Consider the following 17,046-nt stretch of genomic DNA (forward strand, 5'->3'; position numbering starts at 1 on the left):
GACCCAACCTAAACCAACAAAAAAAAAAAGTTCTATCTAACCCAATCCAAGAACAAAACTAATCCGACCCTTATTATTTGGGTTGACTAGTCCGAATTGTTCGAATTGTCGAGTTTTTTTTTAATACCCTTGACTTCTATTTCTTCATTCAATGGAAAGAATTGGCTTCTAAATGCCACCAAAATCGTCGACCATACTTCCTTTTCGTTCAAGCAATTTTTGGAGGTCGTAGTCATTAGAGACTTGGGCAAGAGGTGGAAGAGCAAAATCGAAATAAATAAATTCAAATTTAATTTGTCAAATTTGCTGTAACTTTAAAAATCTTGCTTGTTTATAAATAATTAGCTTGATTTTACAATTTGTTACCATTACCCTATTTAATACCTATATATTTATATGTAATTAACTGTTCAATTGACAGTGAAAATTTTACTAAGTGTGCCAACAAATATTCAACTAACAATTCAATTCATTAATAAATGAATTTAGTAACAACCAGAACGAGTAATTTTTATTTGATGAATATTTCAACTAATAATTCATTTAGTTGTTGAATTTTTTTTATTACATCAAAATAATATAACTCAATTCACAATATAGTATATATTATCGACCAACAAATTTGGTTAGAATTCTCGGTATTGTTAGTTACAAATTTAAAAATTTTACTCATAATAATAAATCACTGATTGTGCTAAAAAAAAATTGATTAAAATATTAATTTTTATTAATGAACTAAGTTCTATTTGAAAAATGTAGCAACAAAATGAAATATGAACCAGGAAATAATAATAATACAAATTAGTGTATACATTTTGAACATTTTTGGCGAAGATTTCTCCGAACCACAAGCTATTGGAAGCAAAAGCATGGAGAACATTAACAGCCAACGACTTCCTTTCACTGTAATCGCTAATCTTCATTTCTCTTCCACTTCCTCCTTAGCTAGCTGAACAACGACCAACAACTCCAAGAAAACCTCTCTTATGGCTGCTCCTCTGGTCGAAGGCGCAGCCGCCGCAGCTCTCCGATCGGTAATGTTTCGAGCTCGGCAGGCCGCTGAGCGCTCTGGTCGCCATTTCGATCAGGTCCGAGTCGTTGCAGTCTCGAAGACAAAGCCTGTATCCCTTATTCGCCAAGTCTACGATGCCGCCCACCGCTGCTTCGGCGAGAACTATGTTCAAGAGATTATCGATAAAGCTCCTCAGGTTCCTTTTGTTTTTCTAGGGCTTCGGTTGGAGTTATGTCTTTGAATTCGCCACTTACGTCTGTTTGTGCTTCTCGTTGATTTGATTTCAGCTTCCTCAAGACATTGAATGGCATTTCATTGGGCATTTGCAGAGCAATAAAGTTAAATCGCTTCTCGGTACAATCCGTTTCCTGTCCTCTTCTTCCATTGGCTTATTACAGAGTTCTTTTGTAATTTCCGCTTTAGTCGAACTTTCCCAAGGATAGTTATTTTCTTGATTCTTTCTAATGTTTTGAAAATCTTGGCTCCCAAACTTTGAGAATTGTGTCTAATTGGTGCTTAAACTCTAAAACATGTCTATTAGTTTCCTAAATTCTTAAAAGTGTTTGATGAATTTCAATTTTGTATCTAACTGTTCTTGATATTTTGAGAAACTTTAAAGTTTAAAGTTTTGATATGAAATGGGAAGTTTAGAGCCTATTACAAACTTTTTTAAGCTTTGGGACTTGCTAACACAAAATTAATAGTTTAGATGAAGATCTATTAGACACAACTGAGGAAGTTTAAGGACTGCAATTCAACATCAAATCTTCCATAACAGAAAGCTTCTCTGTTTGCTGCTTTTATATTCTATGAAATACTGTTAACCTCTAGCCTTGCTATTAAAAATATAGGCGATTGTCGTGAAAACAGTGATTGAACCGTAAAATTCACATTTCCAGCACGAGATCATTCTATGTTGTACATATCACATTTAGAAATAGACCTTATTATATCATTGCTCTCAGGGGCATTTTTTCCCTGCAGCTGGAGTTCCTAACCTGGCCATGGTTGAGGGTGTAGATAATGAGAAGGTAAAGACTTAATCTAATTCTGTTATATTTCTAAAAGGTAAGATATTTCATTTTTATTGTTCATGAAGTTTTTTTTTTTAAACAAGAAACAACTTCTCATTGAAATAATGAAAAGGAATATTATTCATGAAGCTTAGTGGTGCCACTTGTTGCAGTTTGGCCTTTGTTGGATATTATTGTACATGCTGCATTTAGAAATGATGCTTGAAATGTGATATAAAGATCAGCATGCAACACTATAAGCTACTTGTGGTTCTTATTTTTGGGTAAAAAAATAACTTTTTCTTATGCATGAACAATGTAGTTGGTAAAACTTATGGTTTTCTCCCAGTAACGAGCTAAATTTTCAGATGTTCTAAAGGGGAAAAAAAAAGGAAGAAAAGATGCTTAAGTTGTCACTTTTAAGATTACTTGGTGTTGTCATGCTGCGCAGCTTGCAAATCATCTTGATCGTGCAGTTTCAAACCTTGGAAGGGATCCGTTGAAGGTTCTAGTCCAAGTAAACACCAGTGGAGAAATATGTGAGTTACACAGTTCTTTGATGAATTTGTGCAAGATCATTCTGATAATTGGTTGAATAAGCCAAACAGTTGAAGCAGTAGAGTTTGTAAGATACCATTCTACCAGACAACAAAGTCTCATTTGAAACTAGGGGGAGCTATATCTTATAGTAAAATTATAGGTATACGTATATGTAAAACCATATTTTTATTCTAGCCTCTAATGAACAAAGTTTCAAGTATAAAGTAATTCATGGTTGATCGGCTCTTGTTTCTTGGATATCTTTACTGTCTTCTTCTGGCCACAACTTTGCCTAGGCTTATAAAATTTCATCACGTAATGAGTTTCTTTCTGTTGGACTTATACCTCATGAACCTTGAGGTCCTTGATGCTTTTCCTAGGCTCATGCTTGAATTATAACATTTTGTGTTTTATGCTTTGCTTAGATCATAAATACTCTTTTTCCATTTGGATTTCCAATGTTTATTCTGAAAATGACTTGGGTGACAATTTGGCAGCAAAATCTGGTGTTGAGCCTTCTGGATGCATCGAACTTGCAAAGCACGTGAAGTTGCGTTGCCCACATCTACAGTTTTCTGGCTTGATGACAATAGGGATGCCAGATTATACTTGCACTCCAGAGAACTTTAAGGTTATATATTTGTACTTTTCATTTGTTATTTTATTTTCTATTTTTTGGTGAGATATCTTTACTCCATAGTGAAAAGCGTGAATGTGATATGAAATAATGTCTTCAAAATTTTAGATTCTAGATCTTTTAAAGGAAGAAAAAAGGGTTCAATTTATATATATTTGTCTACATTCTTCGCTGTGCTTCACATTCATCAATGGAGTTTTCTGGTTATTTTCTCTCTTTTTTGTTTTTCTTTTCTTTTTCGGCTCAATTTACTAAAGCCATAAATTGTTTTCCTGATTTGCTAGACGCTACTCAATTGTAGAGCTGAGGTCTGCAGGGCACTTGAAATGGCAGAAGAGCAGTGTGAATTGTCAATGGGAATGTCTAGTGATTTCGAGTTGGCGGTTAGTATACCTAATTCTCTGTCACTTGCCTATTTTTGTTGCACTACATGCGTTTTCTTCGTTTTCTTTATATGAGAGACCTTGAAATTACTGCGGTTTCTAGGATACCTAATACCACATTGTGTTTAATTGAGAAAAGTATTAAATGTGGCTGCCAAGTTGTGATTGCTCTATAATCTTTGGATGCATGGTGAAACCATAATATTTAGTTATTCTCTCCTACATCTAACGGGATAAAACTACTAACTAAACTATACCAGCTTCAATAAGTTGATACTATTTCTGGAACTAGCTAACTTAATTGTTGCATATCTCTAACATATGGTTCTGAACTGAAAGGGGAAACAGTCATATTTGCTTATAGCAACAGCCAAGACAAGATGTTGTGATCTGGGTGTAATATAACCAAGTTACTTTTTTCCCCCTTGGAAAAACAAAACCAATGCCCCAAATCAATATGTTGATGTAAGAAAATTAAAAAACAACGCTAAAACTGATTATTTGGAAAGAAAAGTGACCGCAAATTGAAAAACTGAACCAAAAAACTGATAAATCTATCTTCCATGTAGACTACTTTTCATTTTATACTCTAGAAGTCTGAACTGAACTGACTACTAAGTATACCTCAAATCAATCAAATATTAAGTCTTAGCTTGATCGTTTTTGGGGTTGCACCCTGGCTTTGGAAATATTTAGGAGGTTGGCATTTAGTCATTGACAAAAAAGAATTCTAATGTATTTTATTGCTTAAATTACAAGAATTTAAGTTTAGTGTTTCGAACTTTTAGAATTGTGTCCAATAGTTTTCTAAATTTTAAAAAGTGTCTAATACTTCACTACATTTTTAACCGTGTTGATTATGGTCCCTTAAGTTTGAAAATGTCTTGATAATAGGTCCACACACTTTTTATTGTTCGTCTACTAATTCCTTTTCATATTCAAAAATCGTTAAATATTTGCCTTTCCTTGAGAAAGGAGGAAATGGAGAGATCGAGTGAGGAAGTGTGGGAGGGGGCTAGTTTCGATGCCTCGTCTTGGGTGTCTGTTAATAGACTCTTTAGTAACCATGATCTTACTTTGATTTTGTTGGATTTAAGTTCCTTTGGATCGAGAGAAATATCAAGTTTTTTTTTCCTTGTTGTTGGCTTTTTAGTATGCCTTTGTTTTCCTTTTATTCTTTCTCAATGGAAGCTCAGTTTTTTAATCAGAAAAAAAGTATATATATTCCCATATAATTCCCATACCAGTTAAGCATAAAATTGAAATGTAATGATCAGTATTTTAAAATGCCCTAGTGTGCAATGGCCCTCTGGAGTCTAGGCACAAGGCGAACAAAAAGGTGTAGGCTTTTTTAGTGAGGCGCCCTATATAAAAAAAAAAAAAAAAGTATAAATATGTATATATATATATATATATATATATATATATATATATATTATATACATGTTTATTTACACAACCAAAACATATATGGATGGAAATGGGACTTAAAAAGAATATACAAAAAAATAATAATAAAAGATAGATAAGATTTAAATATTAGTCATTGTCATTCAACACCAAGTTAAGTGAAACAACATAAAAACAATCACAAATACAATTCTAAAATCCTAAAGATCGAACTCATCTTTACTAAATAGGTCTTCATCCTCATTCTTTCCATCATTCGACTTATAACCATCTATATCTTCTCCGTCGGTCTCAAAGTCATCCAAATTAACTGGTGTGGGGGTGGGTTGAGGCGGTGGTTGTGTGGAAGATGAACATGAACATGAAGTGTTAGTCTTAGACTTAGTTCTTGAGGTACCAGCTCTAGAATAATATGTAAGTTCTTTTGTTCCAGCAGCTCTTGAAATATCGCCCCAGTGTTTTGAAAGACGCGACCTGACGCGTGCCTAGGCACAAGGCGCAACGCACGACAGAAGGTGCGCGCCTTCCACGAAGTGTCGAGGCGTGGCGCACCTATCACTTTTTTATTTATAAATAACTTAAATGCAAATAAAATTGTCTTCTTCTCCTCAAATAAAATTTATAGTTACTTTCTTTTTCTTCTTCAACTTCAACTAAAAGTCTCCAAAAAACAGAGAGAGTTTGATGTGTCCAGTTCTAACTCCCAAATCCCAAATCCTCACTTTTGTGATCAATTTCTTAAGGTAGTTACTAATCAATTTTAGTTTCTAATAATTAGATGGCTAAGGACGGTTTAAGAAAGGATCCGGCATGGAAATATGCAAAATTGCAAAATGATCCAAAGTTGAATATATTAGTGTGTGGATTTTGTTCAAAAGTCAAAAGAAGGATTTTTAGAATGAAACAACACCTTATTGGTGGTTATAGAAATGTCATGACATGTAAGAAATGTCCGGATCACATGAAAGAAGAGATTAAAGAGTATATGTCTAAGAAAAAGGAGATTAAAGATCAGAAATTTGATTGTAGACATTGATCTGGAAAACTATGGTATTGAAGACGAGGACGAAGATGAAGTGTGCGAAAGTAATTCGAATAAAAGAGTGGCACCTAATTCAAAGAAGTCGAGACAAAAGGGTCCAATAGATGCATATTTTGCACCGAACCTGAAAAATGTGGTGCAAAATAGAAAGAATGACAAAGGAAAGGGAAAACAGACTACGATGAATGAGGCATACAAAAAGGAAATGTGGGAGCGCACCATTCAAAGAATTGCTCGATGGTTTATGATGCGAGAATACCTCTCAATGCCTACAATTATGAAAGATTTGCCCTTATGATTAAAGCAGTTGGGCAATTTGGTCCTGGATTGAAACCACCATCGTATCATAAGTTGAGAGTGTTAGAAGCCACAAATGAGTTGATGAAGAACCATAAAGTAGAGTGACCAAGGTTGAATGCACTATTATGGCAGATGGATGGATAGATAGAAGAGATAGGACATTAATTAACTTTTTAGTTAATAGTCCTAAAGGCACCATGTTTATTGAGTCTATCGATGTTTCATCTTATGTGAAGGATGGAAAGAAAATGTTTGAGTTACTCAATAATTTTGTAGAATGCATTGGAGAAGCCAATGTCACACAAGTTATTACAGATAATGCATCAGCAAATGTTATGATAGGTAAGAATGCAAAGTACTGGCTCTTTCTTAAATTTGTTAGTCTTGTGCTTATTCTTACGCATTTAAGAAGCCTAATTATGTTCTTATTTTACTTTGTTAATAGGGAGATTTTTAGAAGCAAAACGACCACAATTAAGTTGGTCTCCATGTGCCGCTCATTACTTGGATTTGATGTTGGAGGATATATACAAGATCCCACATATTCATAAAGCACTAAAAAGAGGCATCGAGGTTAGCAATTTCATTTATGTTCGTCCTAGATTGTTAAACATGATGAGGTAGTTTACTAATCAAAATGAGTTAGTTAGACCAGTTAAGACTCGCTTTGCTACAGCTTGCATAACATTATCAAGTTTACATCGTCAGAAAAACAATTTGAGAAAGATCTTTACTTCGGATGAATGGAAAAACAACAAATGGAGCAAAGAACAAGGAAAACGGGTTGTTCAAACAATTTTGTTGACAACTTTTTTGGAATAGCATCGTATTTGCTCTTAAAGTATCTGACTCTTAAAGCTGAAGGACTATTTGGACAGTCTTTAGCAATTAGACAGAGAGATAAAATATCTCTAGATAAACTTTAACTTTAAGTCTTTGATTAAAGTACATTGAATATCGTTTCGAATTGAAAGTTACTAATATAGTTTTGATCTATAGTGGAATGGTGGGATGATTTCGAACAATCAACTCCACACTTGCAAAAGTTAGCTGTGAGAATTTTAGGTCTCACTTGTAGTGCCTTTGGATGTGAACGTAATTGGAGCGTTTTTTAGTAGGTTAGGTATCTTCTACTATTTGTAGTGCCTCTAGATGTGGATGTAATTGAAATTAACAATGGAACTTTTGTTGTGTATACTTGTAGCTTCATAGCAAGAAAAAGAATAAACTTGCTCAAGGTCATCTGAATGACTTAGTATTCATAAAAAATAATAGAGCACTGAAGTGTCGATATAATATTCAGGACATCGTTGACCCTATTTCTTTAAAAGAAATAGATGATAATAATGAGTGGCTGATTGGAAGAATGGATGACGATTTAAAGGAGGATGATGATCTTGTTTTTTACGAAAATTCTTTAATATGGGTGATGTTTTAAGAGCGGTTGGAGCAAAAGGGCTTGCCTATTATTCTAGAGCTGGTACCTCAAGAACTAAGTCTAATACTAACGCTTCATGTTCATCTTCATCTTCCACACAACCACCGTCCCAACCCACCCTACGCCAGTTAATTTGGATGACTCTGAGACCGACGAAGAAGATATAGATAGTTATAAGTTGAATGATGGAGAGAATGAGGATGAAGACCTATTTAGTGAAGATGAGTTTGATATTTAGGATTTTAGAATTGTATTTGTGATTGTTTTTATGTCGATTCACTTAACTTGGTATTGAATGACAATGACTAATATTTAAATCTTATCTATCTTTTATTTTTTGTATATTCTTCTTTAAGTCATATTTCTATCTATCTATGTTTTGGTGGTGTAAATAAACATGTATAATATATATATATATATAGAAAAAAAGCCTGCGCCTTGCACCTAGGCACCAAAGGGCCATTGCACCTTAGTGGGCCTTTAAAACACTGCGTCGCCCCATGTTAAAGAATTGTCGTTGAAAACAATATCATGATCCTTCTTTAAATCATCATCCATTCTTCCAATTATAGCCACTCATTACTATCATGTATCTCTTTTAAAGAGATAGGGTCGACGATGACCCGAATATTATATCGATGCTTCAGTTCTCTATTATATTTATGAATACCAAATCATTCAAACGACTTTGAGCAAATCTACTCCTTTTCTTGCTATGAAGCTGCAAGTATACACAACAAAAGTTTCATTATTAACTTCAGGTCTTCATTTACATTCACATCTAGAGGCACTACAAATAACAGAAGATATAACCTATTAAAAAACACTCCAATTACGTTCACATCCCGAGGCACTACAAGTGAGACCTAAAATTCTCAAAACGAACTTTTGCAAGTTTGGCGTTGATTGTCCAAAATCATCCCACCATTCCACTATAGATCAAAACTATATTAGTAACTTTCAATTCGAAATGATATCCAATGTACTTTAATCAAAGACTTAAAGTTAAAGTTTACCTGGAGATATTTTGTCTCCTTGTCTGATTGCTAAAGACTGTCCAAATAGTCCTTCAGCTTTCTTGTATTTAGTTAACTCTCCAAGTATCTTGTCTTGAATGTCCAAAGAAGCAATGAGACCAAATTAATTGTGGTCGTTTTGCTACTAACAATCTCCCTATTAACAAAGTAAAATAGGAACATATTTAGGCTTCTTAAATGTGTAAGACTAACAAATTTAAGAAAGAGTTAGTACTTTGCATTCTTTCTTGCCATAACATTTGCTGAGGCACTATCAGTAACAACTTGTACGACATTGCCTTCTCCAATGTGTTCTACAAAATTGTCAAGTAACTGAAACATTTTCTTTCCATCTTTCACATAAGATGAAGCATCTTAGGACTATTAACTAAAAAGTTAATTAATGCCCTTCTCCAATGTGTTCTACAAAATTGTCAAGTAACTGAAACATTTTCTTTCCATCTTTCACATAAGATGAAGCATCAATAGATTCAATAAACATGGTGCCTTTAGGACTATTAACTAAAAAGTTAATTAATGCCCTATTTCTTCTATTTATCCATCCATAAAACCATGATCGAATTGCTCAATTGCTTTAATCATAGGGGCAAAGCTATTATTTGGATGGTGTGCTCTCTCATTTCTTTTTTATATGCCTCATTCATCACACTGGCACGGCCGCACATCGAACATGTGACCTTGCGTTTATGGACAACAAGCACTACCAGCTGAGCTATGAATCACATTTGAAAACATACCTTAAATGTAATATAAACATTATCAGTCGGTTTCGAGTTTATCTGGTTTGGTTAATGAAAAACCCAACACTGGCCGAATTTCTTCGGTTTTTCCTATATAGAAACCGTGACCGCAACCCGGACTGGTTACAAACGAAACCGACATCGATTTCGGTTGGTCACCGGTAATCTTAACTTTGAAACTTCATGAGTTGAACTTGTAATTTAACGTTTTATTTAATAGAGCAATATTATTAGTATTATTATTGTTATTATTATTTTGATCAGAAACGATGTTATTGATTAATGAAATAATCCAATGGATATACAAAAGAGCACTTTCACTTGGGAACACATTAATTTTATTTTTGAGTACAACAATCGTAGGATTAGGGAATGAACTTTAAGGTAAAAAGAGGGAATGTCAATTACCTTCGATTTCGTTTAATTACATATAACTTCTCATCTTCTACGATGAATTTCATTTATTGTTAGCATTAATTTGAAATCTATAAGTAATGGGCAAATTCAACCTGTTGTGTTTTTATTACAGATCGAAATGGGCAGCACCAATGTGAGAATTGGATCAACCATATTTGGTCCGAGGGAGTACCCAAAGAAGCAAGCTGACTAACATTTACATGAGTTTTCCTTTGTTCAATGTTGTTATACATATCATATATTGATGACTGAAGTCAACAATATAGGATTCTTCTATATTTCATTCAAAATGTTTAATTAGGAATTGATAATAGTTTTCCTTTTTCAAAAAAGAAAAAAATTAATATTGCATTTTTTTAAAAACTTTTTATCAATATATATTAGTTTCAATAATGTAGTTTTTATTACATGCAAGCAACAAACTTGCCTTTTGTGATCAATTCTGTCACATGATACATGAATCATTAAATTATTTTTTTTTTAAAAAAAATGGAGTATCCTCATCTTATGAATTGATGAAAATGCATAAATTAATAATAATAATAAATAAATAAATAAATAACTGAAGCATCTTTGTTTTTGAAGAGGTGAGGAAGTCATTGGGGTGGTGAAGACGACTTCGTAGTTTGCCTTTGTCGGTCTTTCTTTGGTTTTTTGGGTTGAAAGGAATGCCACAATTTTTGGGGACTTCTTTATTTCATCGGATAGTTTTATGGGAGTTGTGTGTACGAATGACTCATTCTCAGTTCCTTTTACAATGACCTGGCTCCCAAAAATAAATAAAATCTAACTTTTTATTTGCATCAAAACGCACTACTGTATTTTATAGTGTCGTATTAGAGATGTCATATCATTAGTAGTCTTAATGCAATGGTCATATCTATTGCGATCCTTGTTTTTCTCTGTTCTACCGCAATATTCATGAGAAAAGTACAACAAAATGTGAGAAAAATAAAGATTGTGATAAACATGACCATCGCATTAGGGTTACGATAGACATGGTCATCCCTAATTTGATAATAAAAAAATAGTAGTGTATTTCGACGTAGATAGGATGTTAAATCTCATTTGTTTTTGGAGGTGGGTCATTAATCATTTTGGAGATTAAGAATGGGTAATTCGGAAAAAAAAAAAAAAAATTAGTTTTATGGATTGAATTACTTTTCATGCTCTATATTGGTTTAAATGTAAACACTTTTTTTTTACTCAAGTCTTTCCTCTTTAATAGCAAATTGGAAGGCTTTCTTGTAAATTGTACTGCATTATTAAAGTCCTTTGGTAACTACTTGATTTTTGTTTTTAAAAATTAAGTCTATAACACTTTTTCCACCTTTAAATATATTGCGTTTTTATCTACTTTTTACGAATGTTTTAAAAGATGAAGCTAATTTTTTGAAAACTTATAGTCCATTTGGTTTCATTTCGTTTTTTGTTTTTGGTTTTTGAAAAATTAAGTCTATTTCTTTCCCAATTCTTACCAGGATTTGCATATTTCTTAAGTACTATTGTTAAATTCTTAGCTAAATTTCAAAAACAAAAACAAGTTTTTAAAAGCTATTTTCTTAGTTTTCAAATTTTAGTTTAATTCTTAAACCATTGGTAAAAAGTAGATAACAAAAAAAGAATTTTGGAGGTGGAAGTAGTGTTTATAGGCATAATTTTAAAAAAACAAAAAAGGCCCCTTTTGGTAATCATTTCTTTTTATTATTATTATTTTTTAAAATTAAGCATATTTTCTCCTCATTTTTTACAATGATTTGCATATTTCTTAATTAAAATGATCGAATTCTTAGCCAAATTTCAAAAACAAAAATAACTTTTTAAAGCTACTTTTTTTAGTTTTCAAGTTTTGGCTTGATTTTTTAAATTATTGGTAAAAAGTAGATAATGAGAGAAGAAATTTGGAGGTGAGAGTAGTGTCTTTACGTTTAATTTTTAAAAACAATAAATCAAAAACCAAATGGTTATCAAATAGAGGGCTAAAAAAAACTATTAATAAGAATTTGTTTTTAGAATTTGAAATTTGGCTCTTGTACTTAAGGAAGATGCAAATCATTGTTGTAAATTGGGAGGAAATATGCTTAATTTTTAAAAACAAAAAATCAAAAACCGCCCCCTTGGGTAACCAAAGGCTTCGTTTGGTAACTATTTAGTTTTTTTTTTTTTTTTTTCTAAAAATTAAGCATCTAGACACTACCTCTACTTCCAAATTTCTTTCTTTGTTATCAACTTTTTACCTTGGTTTAAAACACCACGCCAAATTTTGAAAACTAAAAAAAAAAAAAAAAAAGTAGCTTTTAAAAACTTGTTTTATTTTTTAAATTTAGCTAAGAATTTAACCATTATACTTAAAAAAGATACAATTTTTTGTAAGAAATTGAGAGGAAAATAAACTTAATTTTCAAAAACCAAAAACAAAAAACAAAATGGTTACCAAATAGGATCTTAGTTTTTTTGTTTTTAGTTTTTTAAAATTAAGCCTATAAAAACCTCTCCCACCTCTAGATTTCTTACTTTGTTATCTACTTTCTACCCATGTTTTTAAAACTCAAGCAAAAATTTGATAACTAATGTGCCGTTTGGTAACCATTTTGTTTTTTGTTTTTGTTTTTTAAAATTAAGTCTATGGACACTACTTCCACATCCAAATTTATTTCTTTGTTATTTACTTTTCACCAATGGTTTAAAAAACCAAGCCAATTTTGAGATTAAAAAAAGTAGTTTTCAAAAAGCTGTTTTAGTTTTTGAAATTTGGCTAAAAATTCAACCATTGTACTTAAAAAAGATGCAAATCATTGTAAGAAATGTAGATGAAATATGCTTGATTTTTAAAAACAAAAACAAAAAATCAAATGGTTATCAAACGGGGCTTAAAAAAGGTAGTTTTTAAAAACTTATTTTTGTTTTTAGAATTTAGCTAAAATTTCTACTCTTATGCTTAAAAAAGATGCAAATCATTGTAAGAAAATGGGAGAAAATTGGCTTAATTTTAAAAAACTAAAAACAAAAAATGAAAGGTTACGAAACGAAACTCAATTGTTACCAAACAGAATCTAAGTGATTGGAGTTTTACTCAATTTCCTTTATTAATGAAAACAGTTTCTCTTTTGCATGATAATATTAAGAATAATAACTTTGACAATTGTTTTCATCAGCTAGTCGTACAAATTAACAAATCATTAAGGTTACATCACAAATTTGGTCTCTATGTTTTGGACAGAGTTAAAATATAGTCTATAAATTTGGAAGTGTGAATCTTATTGAAAGTAAGAATTTCATCCTTATGGTTTGATCAAATTTCATATAAATATTCCATACAGCTTGATAAAATTCTCCTAAATAAATTCTTACTTTTAAACTATAGGAGTTAATTCTAACTTTTTCCAACGTATAAGAATCAAAATTTTAATTTAACCTGCTTATTATTAGCTTAAAATATCATTTTCGTCCTTGTACTTGAAAAAATTTCTAAATTGATTCAAAAACTAAAAACTTTTTTGTAATTAACCTCTTTTTTAAAACATGTTTCTTTTACCCTTTTTACATGTGAAATATCACTTTTACCTTCAATATTAAATGTTTCCCTGCTCCTCTATTTTGTCTGTCTCTTTTGTTCTTCCTTTTCAACAATCACAATGCTTCATTCAATGCAACACCGATATTCTACTCTATTCTCTATCAATATTTATTCTCAATCAACGTTGTACCATCAACATTCAAAATTATTGACATCAAGTATGGACAAGTAATGGAACATCACTTTCAGCTCTTCACTTCAATCGAACACTCACTTTTAGCATTGCTCTCTCACTTTCAATTGAACACTCTTACATTCGATTGCTTTTAACTTCTTTTAGTTTTTCTCGTGGGTCTAGAGCAAGACAAAAAAACTTATATTCGAAGAAAACTATCATTCATCTTACCCAGAAATGAATAGAAGGTAAATGTTCAATAACTAAATCTGTGATTTTCATTGCATTCACTAACTATATGTAAACGATCGTTGACCACAAGTAAAGGATCGTTTATATGTAATCAGCGACTGATATGCCACATTTAGTGATTGTTGACTACACAATATGCAATCTTAAGCAATCGTTGATTACATAAACGACAAGTTATTGTCGAATGCATGGTTAGCAATTGTTGACTGCTCATGCGCAATCGCTTACTATGTTATCAGCAAGCGTATACTATTTTCTTATCGATCGCTTACATTTTATTGTTATTTCATGTACAATTCGAACCTAATTGCCCTTAATTAGCATATTACAAATCAATGACACTACGTCATATCTTTGTACTCTATGGTGGGGAATGGGACCAGACCGGAAGTAATTATGTTAAAGGTTCTATGGAAGGATTAAAGATTATAAATGATATAACATAGTCAAATAATGGGTCTTCTACACCAACGATTGAATATCGATCCAACTAAGCTTGAAATACACCTAAAATATTGTTATAATCTATTGGTCCTAGCTCCCCAAATTGATATTGTTGATGATGAAGACCTTAGTTTTTTCTTTTTTTTGGAAAGTAGTGATGCATCCTGAATGTCGTTGTTTGTACCAGTGACAACTAGTGATACTCATGGAGTGGACACTGATAATATGTTCCATCAACGCAATTCGATTATTCCAACCATTCCAACGAATTAGAACTTTTGTTTTCCAACACAGTTTGGATGTAATATTCCAACCATGTCTGCACTTGATGAGAACATTGAGCCATGTAATTTAGGGGATAACAGGAATGATCCATATAGTATATGCAATGTCCAGACGAGATGTATACCACATTTTAGTTTTTACCATAACATGAACAATTAGATGGACCACAACCAGTCCCAACACCATTTATTCACGTTCTAACCTCACATGCTCTCATCTCATTAGTGGCAATGCCCTCAATTCCAATACATCTAAATATTCCAACCCAACCATAGACCATCTGAAGGACCATCTTACAATGACCTTATCACAATACTGCATGATTGTCTTAATGACAAGGATATACAGGTCGGTCAAATTTTCTTTTGCAAGTATGATTTGTTAGTTAAGTTGTCAATGCTTGCAATAAGAAAGAACTTTGATTATCAGGTAAAGAAGTTGATGAAGAACTTGTTAACCATCCAATTGGAGGGGTGTAAATGGAGAGCTTCTGCAAAGAAATTGGAAGGAAGTGATTGTTTCGAGATGACAAAGTACCCAAGCGAACATACATACGCATTTGAAATTAGGAGTAATCTTAATCAACAAGCATAGAGTTGGGTTATTGGATACTTAATTAAATCCAAATATGAATAAGTCAGTTGTTCCTATCGTCCTAGAGATATAATTTAAGACGTTCAAGAGATTATGTGGTAAATATAAGTTACAAACAGGTTTATCACATGGGAGAATATGCATTAATATCTGTATGAGGATCACCAGAAGGATCGTATGTCATTGTTAATGCATACAATGAAGCATTGAAGCTTGAGCACAAGTCCACTTAAGAATGTGTGGTACTCCATCCTTACTCACTTTGGTTGCTATAAACTTACTAGAGGTCGATAATATTTCGTAAGTCCATATCTGTGCATAATCAAAGACACAATTAAACATTGCCACACAGAGCTCCTCAATCCATTTATCTCAAATACGATGAAGATTTATGTACCTGGAATGCATGTCCAATTCCCTAATAATCTTTTCGTACACCTCCTTCTTCCCCCTCAATGATTCCTTCCAGCTTTCCAAAGTCCATTTAAATATAGCAGATGATCAGTAATAGAAGAATTTGGTGTCATCGATGATCCTAAAGACACATACATCGAATTAGATTTTCTTGTTTTTTTCCATCAACTCCACTTTGATGTACAAGGACAATGTCACCTTCACACATCTTCATCATTCTCAAAATCTCGAACGTTTCGCTTGCAACTTTGACTTCCTTAAACAAAAAGTGATGAACCAGCTACCCACTGAATACAAGGTCTACATCCAGGAGTGGACCAAATCATGTCTTCCTAAACATGGCCATTTGTTATTATGTCAGTTTCTTCTTTATCAGGTCATTGGTTGTATGTGTACTAATGTGGGCTAAGCAGGACATAGTAGTAGGAAAATACTTGTCAATAGGGACATAGGCCAGCGTTGCAATTAACAAACAGATATATTCAAGCAATCAGGAAAAAAAAGTGGTGAGGGGTGAGGAATCATTGATTATGTGGTGAGTTATTGTTAATCTTAGTGCTTAGCGATCGTTGAGTAAGGGATGAATGATCGCTTATCTTGTCGATAGCGATTGCAACTCCATATACTCAGGAATTGCAAACCCATTTACTAAGTAATCACTATTTGGTTAAAATCCCAAGCGCAGCGAAAAACATTTCAGACCATTCTTAATAGAGGAAATAAAAATCTACAAGCCCTTACTCTTGTTGACGACTTTGGAGGGCTACACCAACTTTTTAGATCTACGATCTTGATTTCTTTGCTGCAAATCATGTGAACACCACCAAAATGGTTTCACCAATAATCTCCTTGGGTGACTGAAGTAGAAGGAGGCGGATTTGGGAGGAAATTTTTCTATATAGAAAAATCTCAAAAAGACTAGAAGAAGAGAGGAAAAAGAATTTCTTCGTATTTTTTCCTTATATGATGCTAAAGAACTACCTGGAGAGAGAAAAGAAAGTTTGGATAAGCTTCGGGGAGTTTGTTATAATTAATATACATATATATATGTGTATATATATATATTTAAATTCATTATTTATTTAATTAATAAACTAATTTTAATTTAATTTATTTAATTGAATAACAATGCATTCATTTAATTTACAAAATAAATTAAATCAAATTTTAATTTATTAAAATGAATCAAATAATTATAATTAATCAAATTAATTTATAATAATTAAATATCTCATATTTAACTAAATGTACATTAGAATCATATTTTAATACATCATTCTCTCCTAACCCATATTTTTAATTCAATTAATTTAATTAAATCAAATTTAATTAAATTTAATAATTAATTAATTTTCTAATTTATTAATCATTAAATTAAATATCACATATTTAATTT

General features: G+C 32.1%; 1 protein-coding gene across 10 annotated transcripts; it reads left to right on the forward strand.

Moving 5' to 3' along the window:
• The first annotated feature begins 798 nt into the window (after positions 1-798).
• Positions 799-10,362, forward strand: LOC120091816 (Putative pyridoxal phosphate-dependent enzyme, YBL036C type). 10 transcript variants are annotated; one of them, XR_016524561.1, is made up of 9 exons: positions 804-1,208; positions 1,300-1,366; positions 1,997-2,043; positions 2,477-2,564; positions 3,063-3,196; positions 3,487-3,585; positions 6,614-6,679; positions 6,783-6,910; positions 10,082-10,362. XR_016524561.1 is itself a non-coding variant. In XM_039049955.2 (9 exons), exons 1-9 carry the CDS (start codon positions 987-989, stop codon positions 10,160-10,162), a joined length of 972 nt encoding a protein of 323 aa, XP_038905883.1. In that variant the 5' UTR covers positions 804-986; the 3' UTR covers positions 10,163-10,362. The 10 variants fall into 10 exon arrangements, 6 of the variants coding, with proteins under 6 accessions (XP_038905884.1, XP_038905883.1, XP_038905881.1 ...); XR_016524562.1 differs by lacking the exon at positions 10,082-10,362 and adding an exon at positions 9,397-9,791; XM_039049955.2 differs by having other exon boundaries at positions 6,574-6,679.
• The last annotated feature ends 6,684 nt before the right edge of the window (positions 10,363-17,046 follow it).

This window comes from Benincasa hispida, chromosome 11, assembly GCF_027475165.1.
Source record: "Benincasa hispida cultivar pf3 chromosome 11, pf3_genome.v1.1, whole genome shotgun sequence".
NCBI classification, from domain to species: Eukaryota; Viridiplantae; Streptophyta; class Magnoliopsida; order Cucurbitales; family Cucurbitaceae; genus Benincasa; species Benincasa hispida.